This window comes from Centroberyx affinis, unplaced genomic scaffold (assembly GCF_046629955.1).
Source record: "Centroberyx affinis isolate AG114_WGS23_722 - 3 ecotype Tasmania unplaced genomic scaffold, CSIRO-AGI_Caff_v1 ptg007903l_1, whole genome shotgun sequence".
Classification (NCBI taxonomy): Eukaryota; Metazoa; Chordata; class Actinopteri; order Beryciformes; family Berycidae; genus Centroberyx; species Centroberyx affinis.
The window spans coordinates 1-12,790 of NW_027283965.1; the positions used below are offsets into that span (position 1 = coordinate 1).

A 12,790-nucleotide genomic window follows, 5' to 3' on the forward strand; every position below is an offset into this window, starting at 1 on the left:
CAGGCACGGCCAAGAGATTGATTGTCACACATGGCCCTCAGGAAAACAATCTGTCAATATTTTGTGAGAGGTGTGTGTGTGTGTGTGTGGTATGTGTGGTGTGCATTTGTGTATGCTTATACACATGTATTGTCTATGTTTGAGTGTGTGTGTGCCAGTCTTTTTAAAAATGTGCATATGTGACTCCAGTGTTTTTGAAAATGTTCATATGTGATTGTGTATGAGTGAATTTGTATATGTGTGTGTGAGTGTGTGTGTGTGTGTGTGTGTGAGAACTTGTTGGGGTGTGTGTGTAGATGGTTGCAGAATCAGAACAAATGATCCCTCCCTCCCTATTCAAAGCTCTCCCATTGCTTCTCCCATTTAAACACATTGTATTGACAGCTTCCCCCTTGTAATTAAAGAGTACTGAAGAGCTGGCCGGCTTCCAAGACAAAGTTCAAAAGACGGGGTCATGGGAGGAAGAAGGGGTGTGTGTGTGTGTGTGTGTGTGTGTGTCAGTCAGTTGTCGATGCAGCTGGACAACATCAGAGAGGGGGCTTTATCGACAGACTTTGGGTGCTAATGATTGCACCTTATTTAACAGGCATCTGAAGAGACGACTATGCTAATTGTAAAAGGGATCGCCACTTTGTCTGGGGTGGGGGGTGGGGGGGGCTTCAAGTTGAAGGTGTGTGTGTGTGTCTGAGTGTGTGTTTGTGTGTATGTGCGCATGTGTACGTATGAAGGTGTTTGTGTTGGTAGTGTGCGTCTGTGTGTGTGTATGCATGCGTGTATGCATCTGTAATGTTTGAACACGTGTGGCTATAAGAGTATGAGGGGACAACTGTGTGTGTATGTGTGTGTGTGTGTGTGTGTGTGTGTGTGTGTGTGTGTGTGTGTGTGTGTGTGTGTGGGGCTTTAGGGGTGCCAAAGAAAGGGGGAGGTCGGACAGCTGATGGCATGGCTTTACTGGAAAAGATTAACTGTCCCAATGTGTGAGAGTATGTGTCATGGTTGTCGGTGTGTGTGTGCGTATGTGTGTGTATGTATGTATGTATGTGTGTGTGTGGTGAGTATTTAAATCAGTCCTTTGATGGTTCAGCTCAAATGAGTCCCGTGGGACTGGAGATTCCTAGGATTAACTCTTTCTCCACCAGGCGTGCACGCACACGCACACGCACACACACACACACACACACACACAGTTGTCCCATCACACTCTTATAGCCACACATTTATTTGTGTAGCACCTCTGTGTTCCAAGGCCATACGGTAGCTTGTAGTTCTGAGTAAAGCAAGATCAAAACTACATGAGAGGGTTTTCTCTCTCTAACACTCATTAAATTAATATAATATTAAATCTCTTTCTCTTGCTTCATGAACCTATACAATTGCATACAATATTTTATTTATATACAAAATGGTGTTATAACAGTATTGTTAATTTCTTTACACAGAGTATTTATTCTGCCATATCCTAGTGGGCCCCATACCATCCTTACTGCTATGGGCTAGTAGTGTGTATGAATCATTTTACTGGAACAATTTTTGGTTGAGTTTAACTGAATGCTCATGGGAAGGGACACAAAATGGCCACCACAAACATCTGCTGAGAGTGAAGGACGTCTTACCTGAGTTAGCCAAAGCAATGGCCTTGAGAGTGACAAATTCCTCCTTCTCTAGTTTCATAGCTTTGTACTTCTTGACCAGCTGGAGGATGGCATTGTTCAGGTCCAGAAGTCCTGCTAGCTTAGACTGGTCCTCATCCATGATGTAGTCCTCAGCATACACCAGCTAAAACACAGACATGGACAGGTGAAGAGATTAAGAATAAATCTGTGTACTCTGAGGTTTGATTTGATGTGAGCAAGACACAACCAACCTTGTCTTCAAAGGAGAGCGAGCGGTACACAACACGCAGGATCAGGATCTCCATCCATGCGCTCTGCAGTAGACTCATCTGGTCTGCCAAAGACAGCGTAGAGAAACCTGATGGTGATTGAGACAGGGAGAGGAAAGGGAGGGAAGTTGGGGAGAGAAATATATGTTAAATGGTAATCAAATTTGATCAAAATTAATTCCATATAGGAAGAGAGAAACGAAGTGAAGCGAGAGAGAGACAAGGAGAGAGAGAAACCCTTGTGTGTTGTGTGTAATCCTTGTTACCAGCAAACATTAATTCCTTCACATAGTTTACTGATCCTCACTGTGCGATGGAGGCTCTGGGTACGGGAGCTGAACACACAGCAACCCAGTTCCTCTGTCCAGGCACTGACTCTCTCTCACACACACACACTCACACACCCACACACACACACACACCTAGACTGATATTCATGTTGCTGCTTTGGCAATATTGTCTGTGAACTTTCGTGCCAATAAAGCACATTGAATTGAATTGAATTGAGAAAGTCAATCAATTATCTCCAATCAAATAATTTCTTCTTGGTTTGTTAATGTTTTTCAGCTCAGAAAAGTTGTACAGGGGTAAACAGTCTGGTTTCTACTACTGTTGGATTTGCTGTGGAGAAAAACCACCAACTAACTTGTGGTTTATTCTTGTAAAGTGAAGTAAAATTCCCCGATATTCCCTGATTTCCCAGATAATTGAACAAACTCCCTGACCTTCCCTGTCTGGAAAACACCTCCCAAAATTCCATGATATTCCAGAAATGTCCAGTGAAGTGACCAGTGGGAAGACTGATAAACTTTATTTTTTTTGGTAATGAAAATGTACATTTTGTATACTGCTTTGGCAACACTGTGTCTGATAAACAGTCATGCTGGTAAAGTAATTGAATTGGAATCTGAAAGTAAAAGTGAGGAGGAGGAAGAAAGGGAGAGAAACAGAGCAAATAAAGCTGGCTTTGAAGCGAGGGGAGAGGGTCAAGGCCTGCTCTCCTCCCTTCCCTCCCTGCCCCCCCCTTCATCATCCAGCTGACCAGAGGCCTCCTCCTCCTCCTGTGCCGGGGGCTCTTCTCTGGGGAAAGGCAGGCCTTATCTCCCCCTGACACAACCTCCATGGATCAATGCTGGCCATCGCTGCTGTGCCGCTCACACACACACACACACTAATTGCTGCTACAGCCTCAAACCTCCTGCTTTCTCCGGTGTCAATCCGTGTCTTTCTATCTGTCTATGTCTGTATCTGTCTGTCTCTCTCTCTCTCTCTCCAATCTCAATCTATGCCTCTTTATCTGTGTGTGTCTGTCTCTGTGTGTGACTGACCATCTGTGTGTCTGCTTCGGTCTCTGTCTTCACTTTTTGTTTCTCCGTCTGTCTCTATACATCTCTGTCTGCATGTCTTTTTCTCTTTCACACTCTGGCTAGCTGTTTTTTTTTGTTTTTGTTGCTTTGTTTTGTTTGTTCTTGCACCTTAACTTTCTATATTGACTGTCTCTCTTCCTTACTAAGATATATAACCTCACTTTCTGTTATTGTGTTTCTTCATCACTTTTTCTTTCTTTTTATCATTTTCTCTAACTGAGTGTATCAGTCTGTTTCTCTCTCTCCCTTTCACTCCCTCACTCTCTCCCTCTCTGTCTCTCTATCTCTTTAATGGAACACCTGCCCACTCACACCTTTCCTCGCAGCTGTCCTCTCCTCACACACCTGTCTATTCACACCTGCCTGCCTGTGTGTGTGTGTGTGTGTGTGAGTGTGTGAGTGTTTGTGCGTGTGTGTGTGTGTGTGTGACGCCTTCATAAGAAAGACAAAGACAGTGGCCTAGGTGAGCGCACCTGTCAGAGCTCACTGTGTGTGTGTGCGTGCGTGTATGTGTGTGTGTTTAAGAGGAGCATCCTGCCAGGGGAAGCAGGCAGATGAGAAGGGAGATATTTCTTCAACAACATCTGCTGTGATGTGCCTCCTCTTGAGATGGTAGGGAGTGTGTGTGGGTACGTGTGTGTGTGTGTGTGTGTGTGTGAGTGTGTGTGTGTGTTAGGGGCTCTTATCTCCCAGTGTGTTGATGGGTAATGGCAGGCGTCTCATTATGCCCAGGTTGCAGGCTATTGTTGTTTGTAACGAGCTCTAATTCATTCTATCTACAACCGTTAACATCTCTCATCACATTAGGATACACACACACACACACAAACACACACACACACTCACGTATAGATGGACACATTTGTACACACTGCTGTACTCACACATCACAGATGCACACACATAAGCACACACAGACAGAGGGATGAATCCAAATATACAGTATATGATTGATGCACAAACACACATATGTACACACACACATACACACACACACACAGTGAAGGGAGCAGTATCATTGCCAACTGGCAGTGTCTTCTCCTCTACTTAATGAAATCATCAGAAGGGATTAGAGGTGAATTTCTTAAGGGGGTCTTCACACAGACCCACACACACACACACACACACACACACACACACACCTCTCATTCACAGAGGCAGATGTCTTAAGGGGGTCCTTAGTACTTCACCACTCATCAGGGGCAGGGGGAATAAGAGCTGGCATTGCTAAAATTAACACACACACACACACACACACACACACACAGGTATAGAATCTCCTCAAACCCTGGGGTCAAGTGAAGGGAAGGAAACAGAAAAAATTGAGTGAGGGGTTATCATCATTTAATGCTGTTGAGTGGTGTTGTATGTTGTTGCTGTGTTTGTGTGTGTGTGTGTGTGTTTTCAGTGGGCTGACATAGGAGCTGCACTGTTGAAGGTCAGATACATCCATGTGCATCATGGTTATATTCTGTTGTACTTATTAATTATTATTGTTATATTAGTCTAACTTTAGTTATTTTGTCATTCATTTGGTGGGATTTGATCGAGCACCAGTGGCCATTGAGCGGCTCCAATAGAGCAATTTGGGACTGAGTAGCACACACACGCACACGCACACACACACACACACACACACACACACACACACACACAAACACACAGAGAAACATTCATGCACACATACACACAAAGAGTGTATGTGTGTGTACAAGTCTGAGAGTAAGCATTATCTCAAACACTACATATTACTAGCTGTTGGTAAATAATTAGATTTACACATAGACCGCTATCAACAAATATCTCCCTCCCCACCACACATATAATACACACACACACACACACACACACACACGCACACACACACACAGCAAACACCAATAATTAAAAGCCCCATGATTAGTTTATTGAGCTGAAAGTGGAGCTTTTTTTATTGAGGTCCATCAATGATTTTTATCAGGATGTGGTGCTTGTGTGTAGTGTGTGTGTGCATTTTTGTCTGCCAGTGTCTGTGTCTGTGTGCATATGTTCATGCCTATATTGTGGCGTATTTGAATGCGCATGGTTGCATTGTATGTTTGTCTATGTGTGTTTGCCTGCTTTTTTGCCTGCATGTTTGCATTTTATGTGTATGCATACATTCCCATGCGTACACATTTCTGTAAGTGAGTCTCTGCATGAGCTTGTCCACATCTCTATTTGTGTGTGTGTGTGTACACGACTGTCTTCTGTTTGTGTGTGTGTGTGTGTGTGTGTGTGTGTGTTTCCCCGACCCCCGCCCCTCCCTAACAGCCTGTCTGCGCCGCTCAGCCATCCAATGCCTCTTATCTGTCTGATTAATAGGCGGCCGGCTTCAGGACAAATTAATTAACAGATAACGCCATCTCTCCCTTCTTCCCTTCCTCCCTTCCTCCCCTCCTTCTCATGAAGCGATCGATACAGCAGAAGAAAAGAAACATCAATGGGAATTTAGTGCTGATGATGGAGAGAGAGAGGTATTGATGGAGAGAGAGAGAGAGAGAGCACGAGAAAGAGAGTGCGATGGGAAGAGAGGAGAGAAGAAAGAAAGGCGAGAGAGAGAGAGAGAGAGCGAGAGAGAGAGAGAGAGAGAGAGAGCGAGAGAGAGAGAGAGCGAGAGGGGGGATGAAGGGAAGACCTTTCTTTTATACCTGTGATTTAACTTGACAAAAGAAGGTTCCTTATTTGGCTCTAATTACATTTCCTCTCTGCCTATTGTTGTGTGTGTGTTTGTGTATGTGTATTTGTTTATGTTTTATGGCTTTTCTATGGGACATATGGTGTAGTGTGCTGTGTATTGTGAGTGTGTGTGTGTGTGTGTGTGTGTGTGGGTCGGTGAGGTGTAATGTAGAATGAACCTGATAATACTAAAGATAAGCTAATCAAATCAATTAAGGTCAAGGCTTTGCTTGAACATGTGACATACCAAATCTTCCTCATTAATACTGTATTATTTATGTGAAATTAGTTATGATAATATGTCTAATGCTAGCTAAACAGTGTGCTTGCCACTCTTACCCTTAGGACATAAACCTGCAAGTAAAGTTATGTTTGAGGTTTTTATGAGATAACAAATATTATATTTGCTGTAAATCTATCTGAGACCCAAGCCAACATCATCTCATACATGCTCAATGATGGCCTGTTGTGCCTCTGATCATGTGTGAGTGTGTGTGTGTTCTGATATGCAACATGATGTCAGCTGGCCACATTTCAATTAAGTCATACTCAGGATAGGGAACACTATGTGGAAAGCAGATGTAAACTAAACTTGCTCGTCTTAGCCGGGTAGAGATGGTCTGATGAGGTTAAGGTGGTAAATGAGAACACTGATGCTGGCACAAATTGAACACCATTTACAGTCGTGACCTTTAGCATTAGTAATTTCCCAACATTATGCTTCATATCCTTCGTGGTGCTTTTTTGAGTCAAATTGTTTATGTTAGCTGCGTCTTCTACTAATGCTAGGTGGCTTAAAAACTTAAAATTGATATTGTTAAAACTAATTGTACATCTAGTTTGTTTGGAGATGAATCCACTTGTATTGTTTACATTTGGTTCACTCTGTTGCCTTTGGTCTCTCCTCTCCTCTCCTCTTTTAATTGTGTGAATGTGTATTAACCAAATACAGGTGTATGCATAATGTTTGTGGTGGGATAGGGTGAGAGTGAGGTCTACTGTTTACCTGAATGACCACAACTATCTATTTGGGGGTGTGTGTGTGTGTCTGTCTGTTTGTGTACTTACTGTATGTATGGGTGTATCTGCTCATGTATTAACACAATATATGTATGAATATAGTGTGTGTGTGTGCGCGCGCCATACATTGGTCTGACAGAAAGAGGCTGCAGTGCAGTCATGCAGACTTAACCTCTACTGCTTGCTCTCGTGCTCTCTTTCTTTTTTCTCTTCCCCTTGCTCTCTCAGACACACACATACAGACAAACACACACACACGTCGATTCCCCAGCCACCCTGCGGCCTGTTTGTCTGCCAAATGAGTCCTGACTGCACGTTTACACCCGAGACCGCACAACAGTCTGGCACACACATACACACACACACACACACACACAGACACACACACATACGTATACACACACACAGGATAGCCCTCTCTCACGCCCCAGTTGTTACACAGACACACACAAACACACACATCCAGCAGCCCTATATTTGTTTTCTCATGGTTACAGGGCAAATGCGTACCAGTGAGATCTGATCGTGATGCTTATGAGTACCTGTGCACTTGTGTGTGTGTGTGTGTGTGTGTGTGTGTGTATGTGTATGTGTGGTGTGTGTGTACAGTTTATGGCATCAGTGTGGGTATTTATACATACATATGAGTGTGTGTGTATTTGAGTGCCTGTGTATATCTGTAATAAATGATGTGTCAGATAAGGCTATGCTGTGTGTGTGTGTGTGTGTATATGTGTGTGTGTGTGCGTATTAATGTGATTGATGTGAGAACTGGTTGTACTGCTGATCTGGTCCCAGTTATTAACACACGACTAGTCTTCACACACTGTCACGGCAATGCAATGCAGGATTCATACTGTGACTTACTGTATGTGTTTGTGTGTTATTTTGAAACTGCTGAGAAGTTTGTTGATACAAGATTATTCAAACGGTGTTTATACAGCAGAGAGTGAAAGAGCAAGAGGGATGACGTGTGATTTAATTCAAAATTCAGAATTAAAAATGATATGTACTGCATCTTTTAAATGCCTATTTAGGCTGTGATCACATGAGACGCTTTTTTTAGTTATTGTCAATGGTGTGGTTACAGCAGGCACACTTATTTTAACTTTAGCTCCTCATTCTCTTCTTCAAGAGCAGAAGAGAAATCAATTTATCTTGGGCATTTTATTTTCAACAACGGCATCCACTTTGTTACTTCAGGTTAGCTAGCTAACGCAAATTAGATATTTGTGTAGAAATTAGCAGGTTGTAACGCTCCTTGCGCCCTTTGAGCTCTTGCCCTCTCTGTCACTAACGACACTCACCGCTGTGCTTTGCACTTGAGCATGATCATGGCCTTAGGGCACATTTAATAGGAAACCTCTCAGTCTGTCTCAATAATGCAACAGCAAAGAGTCACACACTTATCAAGATGCATCAGTCTTAGGTGGTTGTAAGGAAAAGCTTCACACATTGTCGCAGAAATTTAACACAATGCAGCAAAGACTGAGTTCACACTAAGAGCATTCTGGAAGGTAGTTGTATATGGGGTGGCAAGCTGGCCTAAAGCTACAGATTTGACAAATAAGCAAAAGACGACTGGTGTGATACCCATTACAGACGGTGTATTCCAGCTGTTCGCTTAGTGACTGGAGAGTGGCTGGCATTATATCTGTGGTGCCCAACAACACTGCCACAGTGCCCCTAGGCAAAGCGTAGGGGCACTGTGTGGGGGGCTATGTGTGTTCATCTAGTGTGAAAATATAAATTACAGTTACCCTCTGAAAACTGGCTACTTTTGAGAGCCTGTTCAGTTTCTCTGAGAGCTGAGCAACTGACTCAAACGGACAACAGCAGGTGCGCATTCATTCATTTTTGATGGATAAATAAATTGCTGTTTTTTCATAATTCCTCTAATTTTAACAATAGTCAATTCTGAAGTAGTAATGAATGGACCATTCAACATTTTTCAGGTGTTGTTATGGTGTTTTTAGTTCCTTGTAGGTGAGAGGAGGAGAGTGGATTGGCTATGTGTAGCATGTACACATTCTATTGTATTCTGCAGGGGACAGATTTAAGGCTCCCGGCCCACTGAGATAGAGATTGCATTGGGACACGTGAGGTTTCCAACAGTTTCAGGCACATTCACACACACTGCCCTGTGTGTGTGTGTGTGTGTGTGTGTGTGTGTGTGTGTATGTCTGTTTGTGTGCTGCTTTGTATGCACACTGTGTTGTATGACTCCAGTGTTGTGTGACTCCATGCTCTCTCCGCTTTTTGTATGTGTTTGTGTTTAAATTTGTGTTAGTGTGCGCATTGTTGCATGCTGTGCAACTCAAGTGCTCCCTTTTGCTGCTTTTTGAGTGTGTGTGTGTGCGTGTGTGTGTGCATGCGCACGCCCCAAACTGTTTTGTACCATACGGCCAGACGCCGGCCCAAATGAACACGGACCCCCTGTGATGGTCTTGGCCAAGCTAGAACGGCACACACACACAAGAAATACACACACAAAAATAAAAGCATGCACACTGACAAATGCTGTCACACACACACACACACACACACACATATCCACGCACATGCACACACACACACATCCACCAGCTGACCCAATTACACAGAGATGCGCAACGAGATGGAAACAAATCTACCCAGAGAACCAGCTAATTTAGAAGGGCTTAAAGACACAGTCACACACACACACACACACACGAACACACTCATACATGTGCATACTCACTTAGATTATACAAAACATAGTGTGTCATGTGGAGTTGATACCATATGAAATTGCATATCACAAATTGAGCTTCATCTTTCATTGACAAATAAATCCCATTGCCAAATCAAACCCCCATCTATCAGTGCGTCAAAGGTGTGTGTGTGAGTGTGGTGTGGCCAAAGTGTAGCCAAAATAGAATAGAAAACAATAGAATATTACCCCACACCCACTCACCATCTCTATTCCTCCCTCTCTCCTCACCCCTTCTTTTGACCTCCGGCCCTCCCTTTTCCCTGCCTCTGTCTCTCTATCTCCCTCCACTCCCCTCTCTCCTTTAAGACGCGCTATAGTCACAATGAAGGGAAACTTGCCTTCATTGTGAAAATACCGCCTGAAAACGAACCACGGTTGAACACCTTGCCGCATACAAATGTGAATATACTCGTTGCAGCTTTGTATTGTTCTTTTATTTGACACTCCAAACCAGTGGGGGCGCATGAAGATTAAAGAGGTAACTGTTACCAGACATGTTAGCACGCAGATGTAAACAGAGGCAATCAACTGGAAAAGGAAATAGAGACGCTTTCCCACAAGGACACACAGCCAATTGTGACATTTCAGACCAACTGCAGAATTCCACTAGTTTGGCCAGCCATCCTGTGCACACTGAGGAGGCCGAAGCCAATGTGGCGCTTCATTTTCTCCATAAAAGTGTCTTTTTGTTTGCACAAACCAGACGAATTTAGTTTCCTCAAGTATACTGCTGTCTTTCCTGCATCTGTCTCCCTCTCTCACACGCATACGTGCATACACACCCGTCATCACACTCACCTTCATCCCGTCTCATATTGTGGGCTACCATATCGTCTAGCTATCCCCCCGCTCGTCCTCTCCTTCTACCCCCCCTCCACCTCCCCCAGCCCCCTCCACCTCCCCCCTCTACGGCCTCGGGGAGAGTAGAGCAGTAGTAGGGTTGCGGTAGCCTCTAATCAGTGTGAACAGCCAGCTAATTACCAAACCCTCAGCCCTGGCTGACTGTTAATTGCATACATTAGACACCATCAGCAGCACTGCAAGATTAACACTTAAAATCTTCCCATCGCTGGAGTGGAGATGAGTGCTGTGTGAGTGTGTGTGTGCGAGAGGGAGCGAGAGAGAGAGAGAGAGGGGGAGAAAGGGAGAGAGGTGGAGAGGAGGATATGTGTACTGTCACTGTGTATGTGTGTGTGCGTGTGTGTGTGTGTGTGTGTGTGTGCGCTGCCTCTGTGTTTGCAGGCGCTAATATTTAACACTTAATTAGACCCAAAATGGAGACGTGGCATCACGGCGGCGGTCGTCGGGTGTTATAGCTGTTGCCGGGTGGGGGCAGACGGTCGTCGAGGGCAACCCCCAGTCTCCGTGGAGACGACAGATGGAGTGACATTAAGAGCATTGCTGTGGAGCCATTTCAAATAATAAAATATCAATATTTACATTTTAATTACCCACTTCTAGCTCCATCGGGGCCGTGTCAAGGAGTGTGTGTGTGTGTGTGTGTGTGTGTGTGTGTGTGTGTGTGTGCCACTGCTAGCTCCATTGGGGCCATGTCATCTTGAAAGGTGGAGAGGATAGTATGTCTGTGTGTACATATACTGTATATGTATGAGTACTGCTCAAGAGACAATGTTGAAGAATATTTTTAAGGGTGTATTAAAACTGGATTAACACACAGAATAATGAGTCTGTTTGGGAATGTGTTGGCAAAGTAATTCAAAAAGACAAAGCATTGCTTGCAAGAACTACTTTCTCCACTGTTTCCATTTCCCCCATCATTTCCCTTATCTTTCCTTTGTATTCCTCTCTTTCTATCACTCTATCCATCCATCCTCCAACCTCCTCTTCTCCTTTCCTACCTCTGTATCCTCCTCCCTCCCTCCTCCAATACAATGCTGATGCAGGCAGGAATGACCAGTCTGTGCGTGTGTGCGCTTGTGTGCGTGTGTAGAAGTCTGTTGGGGGAATTAACCATGTGTACACAACTGAGGAGCTTACACACAGAGAGACACATGCACTCACTCTCTTTCACACACACACACACACACACACACACACACACACACACACACACTATGCTGACAGACAGTTTTGAAGAAAAAAACAACATCCAGAGTTGTATGTAGGAGAAGGTAAAAGGAGGTGGAAAATGGAAAAATGAAATGAAAGGAAAAGAATAAAAAGGAAATGTGTGAATATAAAAGGAAGTAAAAGGGTACGCTATCTATCTATCTATCTATCTATCTATCTATCTATCTATATCTATCTATCTTGCCAATAACAAATTCATTTTCCCAGCTTGTTCAATTAAGTGGGTTGTGACAGTCTATCGATCTCTAGTTGGATTACCTTCTCAGAACAATATCCTGCCATAACATATTCTCCTGTAAAGACACAATCCATAGTCCAAGCCTCAGCAAAAAGGGCAGCCCTGCCACTAAAAATGAAACCATCGGACGGGAAACATTTTTTGTTGTCAAATGACTTAAAAGATAAGTTAAAACAGTTCTTTAATGTCACATACCACACAACACAACTGTTTTGCGTTAAAAAGGGGTACCAATATGACAAATGACAAATGGCAACATTTACAAGAGAGTTTAATGTTTTAATTGATGGAATGCCTTCAAGAATAACATTCTACAATGGCATATTCCAATTTAAATACCAAATCCGTGGGTATACCCCACCCTGCATTACATTCTGTCCTCTCCCAAGTCCTCATATCTCCAAAGAGAGGCCGCCAAAGCAACACACTCACTATGCAACAGGAACAATTCATTGTCCCACTGGTTATGTTTTTTGCTGTTTTGGGGATTTTAAATTCTATGGGTCCTATTTTATGATGGAGATAATTTCATCTGTCAGTATGGCATGATATGATTTTTGCAGAACCATCGATGTATAAATGAAAACTTGCTGATTGTGGCTTTAAAACACAACCCAGTGGTCCCTGTCCAGGCCTGGTGTCTGTATATGAGATTATGAAGCTGTGTTGATTCTATCTTCCTAATCCCCCATAGCTCTCCATAGAGAGACAACCATAGAAACTCCACAGGGATTAATTTACCATTCACAGATTAGAGA

General features: G+C 43.5%; 1 protein-coding gene across 1 annotated transcript; it reads right to left on the reverse strand.

Annotated features, from left to right (window-relative positions):
- Positions 1-1,613: 1,613 nt before the first annotated feature.
- On the reverse strand, positions 1,614-10,532 carry LOC139639902 (estrogen-related receptor gamma-like; the record flags this gene model as incomplete). The annotated part of the gene is made up of 3 exons (XM_071514055.1): positions 10,502-10,532; positions 1,865-1,971; positions 1,614-1,776 (listed from the first exon to the last, which is right to left on the reverse strand). Coding segments are annotated over exons 1-3 (301 nt in total), but the record flags the coding sequence as incomplete, so codon positions are not given.
- Between the last annotated feature and the right edge of the window lie 2,258 nt (positions 10,533-12,790).